General features: G+C 40.7%; 1 protein-coding gene and 1 long non-coding RNA gene across 2 annotated transcripts in view; one reads left to right on the forward strand and one right to left on the reverse strand.

The window, feature by feature from the left end:
- LOC311626542 overlaps positions 1-18852 on the reverse strand; it is a 150760-nt gene that overhangs the window by 40456 nt on the left and 91452 nt on the right. The window lies entirely within an intron of this gene.
- MAP3K2 (mitogen-activated protein kinase kinase kinase 2) overlaps positions 1-18852 on the forward strand; it is an 89975-nt gene that overhangs the window by 30988 nt on the left and 40135 nt on the right. Inside the window, exons 3-6 of the mRNA XM_084892010.1 lie at positions 1261-1328; positions 5268-5386; positions 6515-6555; positions 8427-8526. Coding sequence (XP_084748136.1) covers positions 1322-1328; positions 5268-5386; positions 6515-6555; positions 8427-8526 — 267 coding nt within the window. The 5' untranslated portion in view covers positions 1261-1321. The remainder of the gene's footprint in view (positions 1-1260; positions 1329-5267; positions 5387-6514; positions 6556-8426; positions 8527-18852) is intronic.

Here is an 18852-nt window from a genome sequence, read left to right on the forward strand (position 1 = left end):
GCCTGGAACCAGTAAGTTTTCCAGCCTTTCTGAGAAGCTCTCTGTTGTGTGTATTGAAGCTGGCCTTCAGCATTCTCTACAAGTCCACTTTGGTCAGAGGCCTTTCTTCAGCGCGCAGCAGCCTTGGGCGTTGGTGTGACTTCTAGACTCTCAGGAACCTGTTGGAGCTTCTCAAAGCTTTCTGAAATGGACAATTTGTTCCTCTGCTTTTCTTTTAAAGAACTTTTTTTTCTTATCTTTTGGTTTGCCCACAACTGTTTTCCCCTTTCTCAGACAGTTAAAATAATGCAATAATTACCTAATTGATTTTAACAAGCACCTAAGCTTTTGCATTGGAAGCTCTCTGAGTCAGGTTAAACAAGGACAGCCTTTCAAGTGGTGCTCACCATCCAACCACTAGAGGTCAACAATGACAGTTGTGGGAGAACGGTCTTTGAAAGCATTCCAGCCCAATCTGTCCTCTCCTGTGGCTTACCGCTGTCGTGGGCTGTTGGTTTACCTTGCTTCTGTGGCCTGGGAGTAGAGGGCAGGGAGATGGGAATAGGGAGGTCAGAACACCACAAGGTGGTCTCTCGCACACAGGCTCCTGTGCTCAGAGAGAGAGAGAACGAGAGACATTGATTTGTCGTTCCACTTATTTATGTATTCACTGGTTGTTTCTAGTATGTGTCCTGACCAGGGACCAAACCCTCAACTTTGGTGCATTGGAACGATGCTCCAGCATGCTGAGCTACCCAGCCAGCTCAGTCTCTCTCTTTTTATTGAGATACTTAAATGCCTTCTAGATTGCTTCAAGCCTTTGGTTAATTTCAGAGTTCTGAAAAAGTTGATCTTGACAATGTTTTCTTTTATGCAAGAGAGAATTTCTGTAGGTCTTTACTGTGTTTGTTGATGGCCTCACTTTGGTTCTCTTTTGTCTCTAGCATGACCCTTCTTACTCATCTTCATACCTGCCATTGCCCTGTAGGAATCTGAGTTTATTAGATTATCTTTTTAAGATAATTTTTGACTCTCAAAAATTCTGGTTTTTGTTTTTAGCTTAGAAAGCCAGGAGTCTGAAAAACACTGAGTTAATTTTAAAAAAAAATCATATTTTTGTTCATTCTCACTAATTGAGAATCTGGGAAAAATAAAGGACCTAAATGTATAAAGTATTAATATTGTATGTTTCTTATTAGTGGTTTTTATACTGATATTTTTGTGTATGTGTGTCTGCCTCTTCTGTTTCTTATTATTAATGTTTGTTTTTACCCCCTAAAGCAATAAAGAATGCTGATGGGAGAGCCGTTTCCCTAATTTTCAGATTGTTGAGCTGGTTGCCATGATGGGTAAGTTCAAACTAAAAGATTTTTTTTTTTTTTTTTTTGTCTATAATTGAAAGCTAAAATAGGGGAGAATTTTTTTCTGCATGCATGATAAACTTGTAATCACTATGGCAAACAACATGGAGGTTTCTCTTTGTAACCATGAGTGCAATGCCATCACGTGGTCCAAATTCTTCAGTTTTGTCAGCTTTAAATTGAATATCCTTTTACTGAACTGCTATTAACTTTTCATTTTGGTTGCTCATACTTGAATCTGGGCTGTGTGTTAACCAAATTGATTTCTACCTTCTCAAATAATACTGTACTATATAAAACAACTATATAAAACAACAAAATAAAGAACAGCCATTGCTTAAGAACATATACCAAAGTAGTCATAGAAAAACATGAATATTTTAAAGCATGATTCAAAGATTTTTGAATTTTTTATTGAGGATATTCTCCTATAATTATTTTAAGTATAATGAATAAGCATATAAGGGATCTAATTAAACATGTCTAATAAAATATTTTACTTGAAATAATTTTCCAAATATATTCCGGTCTTGTACTCAGCTAAATGTCCTTTCAGCATGTGTCAGAAACCCACTACTTCATCTGTGTAACTGTCGGTCAGACCATGGGGCCCTCTGGGCATCCTTATTACCTGTTGATCAACTCATGATCTTTATGACATTTACCACCTGTTATCTGTCTAGTACCTATGACCACCACAGAGGTTCTTGAGTAAAACAAGTCTAACTAAGAATTGTTAGAAAAGTGTTCTTGGTGTATTTCTGCTCACACTTTGCTTGATCTTTTGTGGATTTGTTAGCTTACATCTTGTCAGCTTCCTCAAAGTAAGTTGCCTATTGGGTATTTACTAGTTATCTACCATGTGATTCTTCTTAAAGCCAGAAAAAATAGGAACTCAATTAAGTTACTCTTTATTAGTAAGTCATCTCTCTAAGAAGTTACTTACATTTATTTTTATACATGTATGATAGAAAACAGTACTTTTTAAAAAAACAAAACAAGGAAATTAGTATATCTAAATGTGGTAAGAGATTTAAGCCACTTGTTTATTTTGGTATTATGATATGAAACATGTAAAAATACCTAAGTTCAGTTGTTTAAGTTTTTTCTAATGAAGAAAGTAATTAAAACATAGATATGTTTAAATATTAGAATTCCCCTTACCCAGTACAGAATTACAGATCTTACCTTTCTCAAGAAGGTTATGTCATATAATTTTATTTCAGTTGAGATCATTCTCAGCTAATTTTTTTCTAAGGAAAGATTTATTTATTTATTTATTTATTTATTTTTTAAAAAACATATATTTTTATTGATATTTTACAGAGAGGAGGAAGGGAGAGAGATAGAGAGCTAGAAACATTGATGAGAGAGAAACATCGACCAGCTGCCTCTTGCACACCCCCTACCGGAGATGTGCCCGCAACCAATGTACATGCCCTTGACCAGAATTGAACCTGGGACCTTTCAGTCCGCAGACCAATGCTCTACCACTGAGCCAAACCAGTTTCGGCAAAATTTATTTTTTTTTAATAAATGACATAGTATGGCTTGGACCCATGGACAGTACGCATGTTGTGATTATAATATGCCCATGGACTCAGTTACTCTTGGGCTAAGCTAACGTTTGGATGAAATTTTATTTTACGAAGGTTACTTATAAAATTTTCTCTAAACCTGGAATACTACCTAATAAAAGGGTAATATGCAAATTAACCATAACTCCGCTACACCCATCAGCCACGTCCACCAGCTCATCAGAGCAAGTATGTAAGTAAACCGCAACCAAGAAGGCTGCGGCCACAGAGCACAGGAGAGAGGCTTGGGTTTCCCTGGCATTAGAGGAAGCCAAGTTTCTGCAGCCCTGGCCATCCTAAGCCTACACTCCAGGCTACAAAGTTTCAATTACAGAAGGTAAACAAATCCAAACAGAAATGGTGGCAGCCATGGAGCAAGCAGGAGGCTTGGCTCCGCTCTAGGCTACAAAGTTTCAATTGTAGAAGGTAAATAAATTCCAGATACCAGGGCCTCCGCTTGGGTCACCAGGGGCATGGCTGGCCTGCAAACCACCACAGGCCCTTAGCCCAGGCCACCCCACACCCCAAGGGAACCCCCACCTTGATCCAGGACACATTCCAGGGCAAAACAGCTGGCCCCATTCGTGCACCAGGCCTCTATCCTATCTAATAAAAGAAAAATATGCATATTGACCATCACTCCAACACACAAGATGGCTGCCCTCATGTGGTCAAGGATTCTGCCCCCATGTGGACACAAGATGGCCACCACAAGATGGCCAGCAGGGCAGGGCAGTTGAGAGGGACCAGATCTGCAGGGGAGGGCAGTTGGAGGTTATCAACCCTACAGGGGAGGACAGTTAGGGGTGACCAGGCTGGCAGGCAGAAGTGGTTAGGGGCAATCAGGAAGGCAGACAGGTGAGCAGTTGGGAGCCAGCAGTCCTGGATTGTGAGAGAGATGTCCAGCTCGAAAATCCCCGGATAGGTGCCAGATTGGAGAGGGTGCAGACTGGGCTAAGGGACCCCCACCCCCACCCCGTGCATGAATTTCATGCACCGGGCCTCTAGTTTATTAATAACACCTTGGAGCTATTATTTTCATTTTGATGTGCAAATATTTTCACTACAAAATAATATGTTGAGTGTTATAAAAATTAATACACTGGAGAAGTCAGGTATTTGTGTGTTTGAAAGACGATGAAGCCATTGAATTGCCACATCCATTTAAATGATTTTCATTACAAGATAAAGCATGCTTTAATTATTACTATTTTGGAACATAAATTATTACTCACCAAAATGGTTACTTTAAAAAAAATATATTTGTATTGATTCCAGAAAGAAAGGGAGAGGAGGGAGAGATAGAAACATCAATGATGAGAAAGAATTATAGATTGGCTGCCTCTTGAGCACTCTCTAATAGTGATTGAGCCTGAAACCCAGGCATGTGCCCTGACCAGGAATTCATTTGTGACTTCCTGATTCACAGGTCAACACTCAGCCACTGAGCCACACTGGTTGGGTCAAAATGGTTACATTTTAAAATGTAAGCTGTAAAGTCTCTGAATTCCTTTTTTTTTTTAACCGATTGTTGATTATTATTAGTGGTATTGATTTACTAGTGAAAATCAATTACGTTGTCCCTGAAGTTTTCCAGAGAGTGTATAATTGGCATTAGTAGGAGGCTCATGCTCATAGTTATATGAATAAATCTTTGATCTATTGGGAAAAAAATTAAAAATTTATAGTTTATGATTCTTTCAGTTTTATAGGTTTAGTGTTTTTTCCCTTAGGAATGGATTTTTCTTGTATTGTTACCTTTTGAATTGTTCCTGGCTGAGATCATTAAAGAATCTTTAAATGTTCGTAGTCTTATTGATTCTTATGGAGAAGTTCAAGAAAACACTTCATAAAATCAGTAGGCAAAGCTTTTATTGTTTCTGACTTGAAGTCTGATGAAAGAGAAAAACTCTAAAAGGAATTCTGTACTTTGAACATAAATGCTAAGTAATGATGATATTTATAGAAAGTTATTCCCCCTCACTTGTTTTAAGATTTTAGATGTGCTGTTTTGTTTAGGTGTCATAGAAAAGAACTTGTCATAACAGGGCTGTTCCGACCTATATTCTAGGGTGTACATCATTGGAAGAAGCAGAATGACTTTATTTTGCCTGTAAAAGTCTCCTGTGTGGACACTCAGTATGATGCTAGTGCTTGTGTCTAGTGCTATTTTAACATTGATGGCCTTCAGTTTTCTAACAAAAATTTTATTTCACCAAAATAACAAGCATAAGCATTGAAAATGTTCTAGATTTTTGCATTAAATTTTATTATAAATTTTGTGTTTAATGTCAATAGTAAATACATATTGAAATTATAAGTCTGAGTGTGTTATTTTGAAAATACCTAGATGATCAGCAAGCTTTGAACTCAATCATGCAAGATTTGGCTGTTCTTCATAAGGCCAGTCGACCAGCATTATCCTTACAAGAAACCAGAAAAACAAAATCTTTATCACCAAAAAAACAGGTATTTGTTTCAGTAATATTTTAATAAATTTATATTGTTCTACGAATTATTTTTTCTTGAATATCTTGATCTTATAGAGGTTTTGCTTAAAGTATTTAACTTTTATACTTTCAAATCAAATATTTTGTTAAACATTTTTTATAAGTATGTTTTTAAAAATGGTAGAATTACATTTAATCCAGTAAATGCTCTCTAAAGTTGTTTCATCCATTCTTAAAGCACTTAAGCAATTTTTTAATTTAAAGTCACCTATCCTGTATATTTACAAATGAGGATAATTTTGATTCTTAGTTAATCCTCAACAGAGGATATTTTTTTCATTGCTTTTCAGAGAGTGGAAGAGAGGGAGGGAGGAATGAAAAGGGAGAAGAAGAGAGAGAGGGAAGAGAGAAAGAGAGGGGGGGAGGGAGAGAGAGAGAGAGGGAGGAGAAAGACACATCCCCGGTTGCCTTTCGCATGCTCCTTGACCAGGGGTTGGGGATTGAACCCACAACCCAGCTGTGTGCTCTTGACTAGGAATCGAATCTGAAACCCTTCGGTGCTGGGGCCAAGGCTCTAACCATTTAGCAACACCAGCCAGGACCATTTTGATTCTTATAGATAAAATTTGTTTGGGATGTTGCCCTAAAAAGTAGAAATACAATATGCTAAATTTCCCCCTAACAGGATTAGCAAATGTTTCATGCCCATGATGCCATCATTAACAGATCCTGTTGATCTTTCCTCTTGACCCCAAATTCTGCAACATAATTCTCAATCTGGCTCTTTGGCAGACCCTATCAATTTATTGGAGTTGATACTGAAATGAAACCTTCCCCATCAGCTCTGTGATTTTTTTAATTATTATCATCATTATCATTATTATTATTGATTTTTAGAGAGTAGAGGAAGGGAGTGGGATAGAGAGATAGAAACATTTATGAGAGAGGAACATCATCCTGGGGATTGAGCCTTCAAACGAGGTACATGTCCTTGACCAGAATCGAACCTGTGGCCCTTTAGTCTACAGGCCGACCCTCTATCCACTGAGCCAAGCCAGCTAGGACCCCTCTGCTCTGTTTTAAATGCGTGACTAAGAAGAAAAAAGAAATTTTGATTTCTGAAAAATAACTTATCATTTCTTTACAGAATGATGTTCGAGTCAAATTTGAACATAGAGGAGAAAAAAGGTAAGGAAAGAAACATTACATTTCAGATTATCAATTTAATTAAATGCGTGTTCTAGTTAAAGCCATTGGAGGTTCTTCTATATTTTAAGGAAGGCTCTTGGCTTATAAATTGAGAATGGAATAGTCCTTGGTAACGTGTAACATGTATTTAAACTTAAGATAGAAACTGTCAAAATTCAGGCTAAATATTAGAAAGATAAAGTTTTTACTTAGCAATATTAGGAAGTAAATAAGATCATTACATAATGCAATCTTTGAATATTGCCATTTTCTTTTATTTTTACTAATCATATTTTCTCCTTATAAATCTCCTTATCATATTATACTCTACAGAATTATGTATGTGGACTTAACATTCACAATTTTTAAAAAAATATTTTTTTTATTGATTTCAGAGAAAAAGAGAGAGAGAGAGAGAAACATCAGTGATGAGAGAATACCATTGATCGCCTGCCTCCTGCACACCTCACACTGGGGATCAAGCTCACAACCCGATCTTGTGCCCTGACTGGGAATTGAACCATGACCTTTTGGTTCATAGGTTGACACTCAACCACTGAACCACACTGGCTGGGCAACATCCACAGTTTTTATTATTCTCAACATCCAACATGTACTTAATTAGTAACACCGAGGGAAATGAGTTGGAATGGTGGCTGTGAATTATTTAGGAGAGGGAAGTCTAGTCTTCTGGATCTGTGTCTCCATACAGTAGTAGAGGTGGGTGGTGATGGTTAACAACAGAATTATTAACAAGACTATTTACAGTTGGAGAGTATCGATTCCATGTTTGTTATTCGTGCCTCATTAATTGAATGAAAGATCTATCCATTTTAAGGACTTTAAAGGAAGATTGTTATTTTTTTTAAAATATATTTTATTGATTTTTTACAGAGAGGAAGAGAGAGGGATAGAGAACTAGAAACATTGATGAGAGAGAAACATCCATCAGCTGCCTCTTGCACACCCCCTACTGGGGATGTGCCTGCAACCAAGGTACATGCTCTTGACCAGAATCGAACCCGGGACCTTTCAGTCCGCAGGCCAATGCTCTACTGAGCCACACCGGTTTTGGCCATTTTAAGGACTTTAAAAAGGCTCATAAATCATATAACCTGAGATGTAAAATGTTTTACAAAGATATATGGTTTTAAAAAATGCGGTATGCTAGCTATACTATATTAGTCTATTCTACTTTTTCTATTTACAATTCTTTTATGAATATTTCGGGTTTTTTTTTCATTCGTGGAGCACTATTTATTGAGTGTTTACTATCTGCTAGGCCCTGAGGGGACAGTCAGTGGAGCAGGTGGTCCCTCCTTTGCAGAGTTTACAGGCTGGTAGAGTAGTTCCAGGCTTAGGTGCGTGTTCCCGGGAGTAGCATAGGTCAATCCGTTGTAATAAAGGAAGACATACTAGAATTACTTTTTTTAATTCTTTAAAAATATTTATATTTAAATATTGAGTTCATAAGCATACGGAAAATCAAAATTTGAACCCCTAAAGAATGACTTTATTCTTTTTAACAGTTTTAGTCCATTACATGATATGGATATGACATAGTCAATTATTTTCTTCAGCAAACATTGTACATTTCCCTTCAATACTCATACAACAGTTTCAGTGCAGATTACACACTGCAGCGCTTTGCGAGGATTCCCTTTTATAATCTGTATTAGAATGTAACAGACGCAGCGTTTTTGGACTTTGTGTTGAGAATTAGTGCACTTGATAAAAAACAAGCCATTGTGGTGCTCAGGTACAGTGGGTGTTTATATCTTTACTTAATTTTAATTTACCCAAAAGATAACAGTTGAGGCATGCCAGCTATTCCTAAGAAAATGAAATGTTTTAAAATTCTGTTCACACAGGATCCTTCAGTTCCCCAGACCAGTTAGACTGGAGCATCTGAGGTCGAAAGCTAAAACTGCCTTCGGACAGCCCATGGAGCTCCATTACACCAATAACGAGGTAATGGGAAGTTTAACTGCAAGTCGTTCTTGTTTTGGAAAGTAGTGTATTCATTTCAGAGACTGATTTAGGACTGTTGTGTTTTCATTCAGGGACTGATGCAGATATGGTATGTTAGAGGAATGATAGAGCACAAATTTGTAAATTTAATTAAAATGGATTTTTCCATTGTCAAAATATTAAAAGGTACTACTGTGAAGATAATTGAATGATAATCTATTATATTAAAGGAAGATATATGTTATTTAAACATTTGCTGCTTATTTATATTTTATTTTTACTCTGTGTGCTTTATTGATAAATTATCTTTTCTCATACTCTATACTTACTAAAGAGACAGTAGAGCTTTGGTAGTGAGTTTAGTTAAAACTCACAGGATTATTTTCATGGTGGTTAAGACATAATTAGATCATGTTTATATTTTGGAGTTGGTACGTGATCTTAAGGGCTTGCTGTGGCCCTGAGGAGCTTTGTGTTCTGGGGGATCCCCCTTTGAAACTGCCATAAAATCTGGGTTAGATTTGATGATCTCTGAGCTTTCTTTCAGATTCTATGAAGATATTCTCAGGATCTTGAGACCTTAACATTTTCAGGGACCATGTAGTTAACTGGTTAATTTGTACTTTGGTTTGTTTGTTTACCCCTCAGAAAATACTTGTTGAATTTGCCAGGCATAATGCTATGAGTTAGGAATTATAGCCCCTTATGGAATTTATAGACTTACTAGAGGCCAGATGCACAAAGATCCATGCAAGAATAGGCCTTCCTTCCCTTGGCTGCTGGCACTGCCTTCACTCCGGCCCTCAGCCACCTTTCCACCTTCACTCCTGCCCAGAGCCGCCTTCTGCCTCTCACCTTGTCGCATCAATTTGCATATTCCCTCCTTATTGGCTCTGGGCGCCAACATCTTTTTTTTTTTTTTTTGCAAAGTTACGGTCAATTTGCATATTCTGTCTTTATTAGATAGGATAGTAGTAGAAGCAGACAGTTAATAAACAAACTGTTTAAATATATTAAGTTCTTTGAAGGGAATGCATAAAATATTGTGATAAAGAATAAAGGTAAGGGCAGTAGGTATTCTATTTAGGTAGTACTAAGGAAGAACTGACTGAGGAGCTAATGTTTAATTACTGAAAATTGAAGTAGGAAAAGACTGAAGAACATTCTTTGTAGAGAAAGCAGCTTTGAGCACTGGGAGGCCCTCACCTGGAAAAGACTTCTGTGCTCCAGGGACAGAAGTCCCAGTGGGATGGAGTGACGGGAAATGCTGTGTCTGAGTCCCTATGCCAGGGACTGGACCTCCTTGGATGCCAGGTATCAGATGGAGAAGATAAGAGCAAGCAGTCATAGGTATAGAAGAGACTTTATTGTAGACCCAGTAGCCCTTGCTAATATAGTAGCAAACATGGGAGCCACTGCTAACAAAGTAGCCTGACCAAGCAGCCGCACACTGCTGGTCAGTAACCCATCTTCTCTATAATGAGCCCCGTACGGGCTGCTCAGAAGCAACTTATATACAGCTTAAACTCAAACAAAAGAGGCTTCATGCCAAATATAGTGACCATATTATCTGGGCTACAGACAGGCATGCCTGCACAGTGTATAGCTTTCTGCGTCCCTGCTCTTGCACCTGCTTATAGTAAGTTAGCTTTGAACACCCACACTCAAAGTGGCCTTGAACATCTGGTGTACTCTCGACAGGCTTCCTATAGGAAGCTTCGTAAAAATTAATTTTAGAAAACATGTGAAACATTCTGCAAATAAAAACATTTGAAAATATGAATGAATTGATTTAAAGCAAAACAGTCTTACCTAACTTGAATCTTTATCTCGTGGTATGATTCTAGGGGAACCCTGATGCATCTTTGTTTTTGTTTGTTCTAAAATTGTTTCATAGAAAATTTTTAGATGTCAAGTACATTAAAACTACAGTATTGTCTTGATCTACAAGGCAAGTAGGTCTATCAAGAAAAATGTTAGCCGAAACTGGTTTGGCTCAGTGGATAGAGCGTCAGCCTGCGGACTGAAAGGTCCCAGGTTCGATTCCGGTCAAGGGCATGTACCTTGGTTGCGGGCACATTCCCAATGGGGGATGTGCAAGAGGCAGCTGATCGATGATTCTCTCTCATCGATGTTTCTAACTCTCTATCCCTCTCTCTTTCTCTCTGTAAAAAAATCAATAAAATATATTTTTAAAAAAAAAGAAAAAGAAAAAGAAAAATGTTAGCTGGCATTACTTTTTCATAATGTACCTATTTTTTGTTCCTAGAATTACTGTTTTTTTCCTGAGTTCTGCAATTTTGTTTATATATAAATTTTTGTAGGGTCTTCTTGAGGACTGACAACAAGCTAACTGACTGTTGTTTTAGGAATCCTCTTTCATGTTCTAAAAATTGAAAAACTTCCCCATTGACAGGGAGATACCCTCCCTCGCCCCATGCTTCTGAAGGATTTTTGGGAGTGGTTCTGCCATTATCTCTGGGTGGGATGTGGTAGAGGAGGCATTAGGATGATATTATGCTTTTAAAAATTTTCTTGCAGCCCAGATTCTGTGAGAACCTGTGATTCTGTGAATTAACCACGTCATAAGTTACATCACATGTGTCAAACACAAGGCCCGCAGGCCAAATCCAGCCGGCCAGGCCTTGCAATGTGGCCCGCACCGCGCTGTCATCACTGCACTCCGCTATCAGTTTATGACATTGTCAGTTTATGACTGTTAAGTAAACCATTCGGCCCGCGATTTAGGCTGGATTTTAGATTTTGGCCCCTTCTCTGATTGAGTTCGACACCCCTAAGTTACATCATGACCAACTCAGTGCACTAGGAAAGAGCTTACAAGAAATGTTAGTTTTCTTGGCCTGTGATAAGCAAAAACTCATTTATACTCTTGTTATTCCAGGTCTATATATATATTTTTCTAGTGTAATATAAAATTTTTTCCAAAAGGACCAGCCTACCTAATAAAAGAGTAATATGCAAATTAACCATCACTCTGCTCCAAATGCCATACCCTCCAGCCACACCCACCAGCCAATCAGAAAGAGTATGCAAATAAACCCAACCAAGATGGCTACAGCCACAGAGAGCAAAAGGGAGGCGTTTCCCTGGCAATGAAGGAAGCCAAGTTTTCTGCCTGCCCTTGCCGGCCTAAGCCTCCACTCAAGGATACAAAGTTTCAATTATAGAAGGTAAACAAATCCAAACAGGAGCTGCTGTCACCAGAGCGAGCAGGAGGCTTGGCTCTGCTCCAGGCTATAAAGTTTCAATTGTAGAAAGTAAATAAATTCCAGATACCAGGGCCTCCTCTTGGGTTGCTGTGGGCATGGCTGGCCTGCAAACCACCACAGGCCTCTCGCTCAGGCTGCTTCATGCCCCAAGGGAACCCCCACCTTGATCCAGGACACACATCAGGGCAAACCAGCTGGCCCCCACCCGTGCACCAGGCCTCTATCCTATCTAATGAAAGAGTAATATGCAGATTGACCATCACTCCCAACACACAAGATGGCTGTCCCCATGTGATCAAAGATCCTGCCCCCATGTGGACACAAGATGGCCAGCAGGGAAGGGCTGTTGGGAGGTACCAGGTCAGCAAGGGAGGGCAGTTGTGGATGATCAGACAAGTAGGGGATAGCAGTTGGGAGGGACCAGGCCTGCAAGAGAGGGCAGTTGAGAGGGACCAGGCCTGCAAGGGAGGCCAGTTGAAGGCAATCAACCCTGCAGTAGAGGGCAGTTAGGGGTGTCCAGGCTGGCAGAGGAGGGAAGTTGGGAGCAAACAGGGGAGTAGTTAGACATCAATCAGGCTGGCATGGGAGGTTAGGAGGTGATCAGGCTGGCAGGCAGAAGCAGTTGGGGCAATCGGGAAGGCAGGCAGGTGAGCAGTTGGGAGCCAACAGTCCTGGATTGTGAGAGGGATGTCTGACTGCCCATTTAGGCCCGATCCCACTGGGCAGTTGGATGTCCCTTGAGGGGTTCCAGATTGGAGAGGGTGCAGGCTGGGCTGAGGGATAACCCCCCGCCCTGACCCCATGCACGAATTTTGTGCACCAGGCCTCTAGTTCTATATAATAGAGATGTAATATGCAAATAATGGTCGTTACACCTTGTTGTGTAACAACCAACCACGTAACAACCAGATCACAGATCAGCAGGAGGGTGGGGCACTGAGCTACAAGTGTGCAGCCAAGAGCTGAGCTGCAGGAGGAGGCAGGACAGCAAGCTTAGGAGGGGCAGGGGAAGCTACAGAAGGGTGGGGCAGCAGGCAGAGAGCTACTGGAGGGCAGCAGCGAGCTACTGGTGCACGTATTCATGCACAGGGCTACTAGTTATTCTATAAACTTCTAGCTTGCCAGACTCAAAACAATCAGTGACTTGAAGCCAATGATTGTATTTGGTAGTTGGGCTCCTGTTTATGTCAAATGTGTCAGGTGACTGTCTGTATGCTTTGCCGTGGGGGGTAAATGTGGGGTATGCATTGAAATAAAGTACCATATTTTCTGGCGTATAAGACAGCCCCCTAATTTTACAGTTAAAACATAGGTTTAGGTCTATATTCGCTGTATAAGACTACCCCCCACTTCAAAGAAAAGACTTACTTTGCCGTCAAGATCTGCAGGTAATTTTTGTGCAATTTTGGTCTTTTGCCCCCGATTTTTGGTTGACTTTTTTTTCGTTTCAAAAGTCGTCTTATATGGAAAATACGGTAAGTGGATATTCTGTCCTGGCTGGTTGGCTCAGTTGGTTGGAGTGTCATCCTGTCCTGTACACCAAAAGGTTGGGGGTTCGATTGTTGGTTTGATCCCTGATCAGGACACATATAGGAAGCAACAGATGTTTCTCTCTCACATCAAGGTTTCTCTCTCCCCCACTTCCTCTCTCTCTGAAATTCAATAAAAATATAACCTTAGATGAGGATTAAAAGAGGGGGTGCAAAAAGAAAGTAAATGGATTTTTAAGATTATTTCCATTTGGAAAACCTTTTTATGGACTGTTTTCATGTTTCACTATGTAAAATCAGGAAAATAATTTACTTTTTTCAAACTTAGTTTCTGTTCATTGCGTTTTTAAACTCAATTTTTAGTTTCCTTTCCAAAAGGGCTTAATATTAACACACAACTGGTTTATCAATAATAAGCAAGAAGGAAATGGATTTCATAAATAAGCCTAAATTGAATTTATGAAGCAGGAAAATATTGGGTGATTTATTTAATATAATTTAGACAAGCAGGGAATTGTAAAATTTGTAACAGGTGGCCTTAGAACATGCAAGGAACCCATCAGAACTACAGGCAGCAGTCCAGGCTCTGCTCAGGCACTCGCTCCAGAATGTCCACATCTCACATTTGCAAACGAAGAAGTGCAAAATCACTCTCCTTAATATTTTAGTACTGTAATTTAAACCAGTGTTTTCCCTCAAAGCAACAATATCATGGAGAAGTAAATAATTCCAATTATAATTAAATGCATAGTAAAAGTAAGTATTCAGGTTTCCCCTCAAATGAAAAGTTGGCAAAACAATCTTCACCATTTCATTAAAATGTCTTGTAGTGCTTAAAATATAATAAAAAAGAATATTAAAGATAGGAACAAGATGTACCAATATGGTTCATAATTGATAGGTAATGAAAATAATGTAAGGAGATTAGGCTTGTTCTATAATACAAAAGTTAATTTTTTTATTATTAGAAAAAAAGTCTCATAGAGAAACAAAGGGTCTGGCTAGTTGATAAGTTGTAATGTATAAAATTAGCTACACAAAGAAATTGGGAATATAATTTCAAGCACTGAGTAAGTAAACAGAAACAGATTGTATGATGGAATTCTTTCTTTTCTTTTATTAAAATATTTTTATTGATTTCAGAGAGGAAGGGAGAAGGGGGAGAGAGAGAGATAGAAACATCAATGATGAGAGAGAATCATTGATTGGCTGCCTCCTGCACAGTCTCCCACTGGGAATTGAGCCTGCAAGCCAGCCATGAGCCCTGACTGGGAACAGAACCATGACTTCCTGGTTCATAGGTCAATGCTCAACCATTTAGACACACTGGCCGGGTGAATTCTTCCTTATTAGTCTGCTGAGTCATTTAATAGTATGGACAAGTTCTGTGACTTTAAGCAAAACAACTTACAATGTAACCAATTTTACCACAAGCAAATTGATATAAACAGAGTTACGTTCTTGTGTATTTGTGTCTGATAGCCTTTCTTCCTTTGTGTGTGTGTGTGTGTGTGTGTGTGTGTGTGTGTGTGTGGTTTGTTTGTAAGGTTTTTTGGGGGTTTTGTCTGTTTTTTATTTTTTTAATAACTCTTTATTGTTCCGATTATTCCCTCCATAGCTCCCTTTAACCAGTTCCCACCCTACCCTCTGCCCATACCCCCCACCCCCTTTTCTCATCCATAGGTGTGCGATTTTTATCCAATGTCTTCCCGCACCCCCACACCCATTTCCCCCCAAGAATTGTCAGTTCACTCCCTTTCTATGCCCCTGATTCTATTATATTCACCAGTTTACTCTCTTCATCAGATTTTTTATTCACTTGATTTTTAGATTCACTTGTTGATAGTTTCGTATTTGTTGTTCATAATTTTTATATTTACCTTTTTCTTCTTCTTCCTCTTCTTAAAGAATACCTTTTAGCATTTTACATAATACTGGTTTGGTGGTGATGAACTCCTTTAGCTTTTTCTTATCTGCAAGGCTCTTTATCTGACCTTCTATTCTGAATGACAGCCTTGCTGGGTAGAGTAATTTTGGTTGTAGGTTCTTGCTATTCATCACTTTGAATATTTCTTGCCACTCCAGTCTGGCCTGTATAGTTCCTGTTGAGAAATCAGCTGACAATCGTATGGGTGCTCCCTTGTAAGTAACTAACAGTTTTTCTCTTGCTACTTTTAAGATTCTCTCTTTGTCTTTTGCTCTTGCCATTTTAATTATGGTGTGTCTTGGTGTGCTCCTCTTTGGATTCTTTTTGATTGGGGTTCTCTGTGCTTCCTGGACTTGTAAGTCTGTTTCTTTCACCAGGTAGGGGAAGTTTTCAGTCATTATTTCTTCAAATAAGTTTTCAGTATCTTGCTCTCTCTCTTCTTCTGGCACCCCCATAATTCTGATGTTGGTTCGCTTAAAGTTGTCCCAGAGGTTTCTTACACCATCTTCAACTTTCTGGATTCTTTTGTCTTCTTGTTTCTGTGGAGGAGTGTCCTCTGGGTCTTTGTGTTCCAAATCTTTGACTTGATTCTTGCGATTTTCCATTCTGTTTTTAGGACTCTGTATAATATTTTTTATTTCAGACAATGTATTCTTTATTTCTAGTTGATCCCTTTTCATATCCTCATAGGTCTCATTTATTTTATCAGCCTTTTCTAGGAAATTCTTGAAAAACCTTATAAGTGTGGTTTTGAACTCTATATCCAGTCTCTTTTTGTCCTCCATTTCTTTCGTTTGTGATCTGTTTCCTTGTCTCGGCATTTTTGCTGCTTCCCTGAATTGGTAGGGTGGCTTTGTGTATGGTTCAGTGGGTCAGCCTCCCAGTTATTTGAGGTAGACATTCTTGGTGTGAGGATCAGCTATGTCTATGCTGGGAGATAGCCTTATTCAAAAGCCTCTGTGCTCAGCTTGGATGGGGCGGAGTTTCAAGGTGGAGCCTACAACCTTGGCTTCCTGTAAGCCCCGCCCTATGAGGTTCCTCAGTGTTCCTCAGTGTCCTTTGGTACTCGCTGCAAGCACCTCTGAGAGAAAGGTGACCTCGAGTTTCGCCCACTACCAGACAGTCTAGTCTCTCCCCCAATGAGCCCAGAACTGGGGTTCAGTGCAGTTGGAAGTGGGGTTCAGTGCAGTCCGGAGCTTTTGTCTCCTTCCCTAGGGCAATCTAGTGGCACAGTCAACAGTCCATCCTCTGCGCACAACATGCATGACTCTGGGGCTCTGTTTTTCGCCACTCCCCTGAGTTTCCACCTTACAGCTCAGATTCCCTCTGTATGAACTTGGGTCCCCAGGGTCTGGTCTAGAACTGGGATTCAGTGCAGTTGGAACTGGGGCTCAGCACAGTCCGGAGCTTTTGTCTCCTTCCCTCTAGGGTAGGGGTGTCGAACTCAATCAGAGAAGGGGCCAAAATCTAAAATCCAGCCTAAATCGCAGGCCGAATGGTTTACTGAACAGTCATAAACTGACAATGTCATAAACTGACAGCGGAGTGCAGTGATGACAGCGCGGTGCGGGCCACATTGCAAGGCCTGGCAGGCTGGATTTGGCCCGCGGGCCTTGTGTTTGACACATGTGCTCTAGGGCAATCCAGTGGCATAGTCAACAGTCCGTCCTCTGCGCGTAATGTGCGCGCCTCTGGGGGCTCTGCCTTTTGCTGTTCCCCTGAGATTCTGCCTAACAGCCCAGGCTCCCTCTCTGTGAGCCTGGGTCCTCAGGGTCTGGCCCAGAACTGGGGTTCAATGCAGTTGGATCTGGGGTTCAGCACAGTCCAGAGCTTTTATCTCCTTCCCACTAGGGAATGCCAACCAGGCACTCAGCCGCCCTCCTCTCCGGCTCTGTCCTCTCCCCACGTGTGCACTGTGTCTTCTCCGTACCTTAGGCTTTTACAGCTCCTCTGATTTTCCTTCTGGTTTTCTCTTTTCTTCTAGTTGTAGAATTTCCAGTCAGTCAACTTTCCTGTAGTTCTGGATAATGTCCACTTTATATTTTAGTTGTATTTTTTGAAATTGTTGTGTGAGGCTGCAGTTAGGCGTTTACCTATGCCGCCATCTTGGTTTCTCTCTATCTCCATATTTTGGCTGCTTCCCTGAGTTGATAGAATGGCTTTGTGTGCTAGGTGTCCTATAGGGCCCAGTGGCTCAGCCTCCCCAGTTATCTGAGGTGGACGCTCTTGATGCACCCCTTTGTGGGCTGTGTGCAGTCTTTTTGTAGTTAAGCCTTGATTGTTGTTGGTATCACTGGAAGGAATTGACCTCCAGGCCAATTGGCTATGAGGATCAGCTGTGTCTACAATGGGAGAACTTTGTGCTGGAGACACCCTTATGAGATAAGACTTGCTTCAGTGGGGCTTTGGTGCTCACTGAGTCTGCCCCCTGAGTGTGTCCTTTATGGATCTGAGGAGCTGTAATCTGGATGGTCCTACTCTGACCCCTGGGTACACTGGCTCTTGGGTCTCCAAGGAGGTGTTAATTTAGCCTCTGCCTAAGGCCATCCAGCAGGAGCTATGGTGAGACCTCCAGATCTCTTCTTTGTTTGAGTTTTGGAATTGCCCAGATGAGGCCCCGCTGTGAAGCAAAGCAAGCTGCTGTGGGGCATTGGGCCTTCTTTTGGATGTTCTGGGTCACATTAACTCAGCTGCAGTTTTTTTTTTTTTTAGGTAAGTTTAGAATTCAAAGGACCAGGCCATTCATATACAAAAGCCTCTGTGCTCAGCTTGGATGAGGCAGGGTTTCAGGGCAGAGCAAGCAGCAAGGGCTTCGTGGGGCAGGATCTTAGGGCAGAGCAAACCGCAGTGGCTTCCTGTCAGCCCTGCCCTAAGAGGCCCCTGGTTCTCAGTGTCCCGTGGTCATCGCTGCAAGCACCTCTGAGATAAAGCCACCCTCGAGTTTCACCCGCTGTCAGACAGTCCAGTTTCTCCCTATATGAGGCTGGGTCCCCAGAGTCTTGCCTGGAACTAGAGTTCAGAGCAGTCGGGAGCTTTTGTTTCCCTCCTGATTGAGAAAGCCAGCCACGTACTCAGTTGCCAGCCCTCTTCATGCACACACACCTCCATATCTCTGCCTTCCGCACCTCTGCCTTCCACAATTCCTGTGAGCCTCAATGTGCTTTTCTCTTTCCTTCTAGTTGTAGAATTTCCACTCAGCCAGCCTTTCTGTGGTTCTAGATGTCCATTTTGTCTTTTAGTTGTAGTTTTCAAATTGTTGTGCGAGGCAACAATTCAGGTGTTTACCTGTGCCACCATCTTGGCTTCTGGCAGCCTTCCTTAAAAAAGGAATCTTTTTTTATAAATCTGTAGAGAATGAATGCACACCGTATCAGCTAGTGGTTTTGGGTGCAGATGAATATGATACTTATTAAACAACATTTGTCAAGTGTTTGCTCTCTTCTGTGCGCTCCATGTTAACTGGCAGTGTGTGTGTGTGTTTGTGGGCTGGGGTGTAGCGGCATCCTTGTGTTCAAGGAATTTATGCTGTACTAGAGACCCAGTGCACGACATTCGGACATAGGTAGGATCTCTAGGCCTGACCAGCATTCAGGGTTGACCTTTGGGACGACTGGCAAGGCAATCAGGGGGCCCCTACTGGCACCTGCCTTATAGGCAACCAGCAGGGAAATCAGGGGGT

The sequence above is a fragment of the Pipistrellus hanaki genome, assembly GCF_964339955.1.
Source record: "Pipistrellus hanaki genome assembly, chromosome: 8".
NCBI lineage: Eukaryota > Metazoa > Chordata > Mammalia > Chiroptera > Vespertilionidae > Pipistrellus > Pipistrellus hanaki.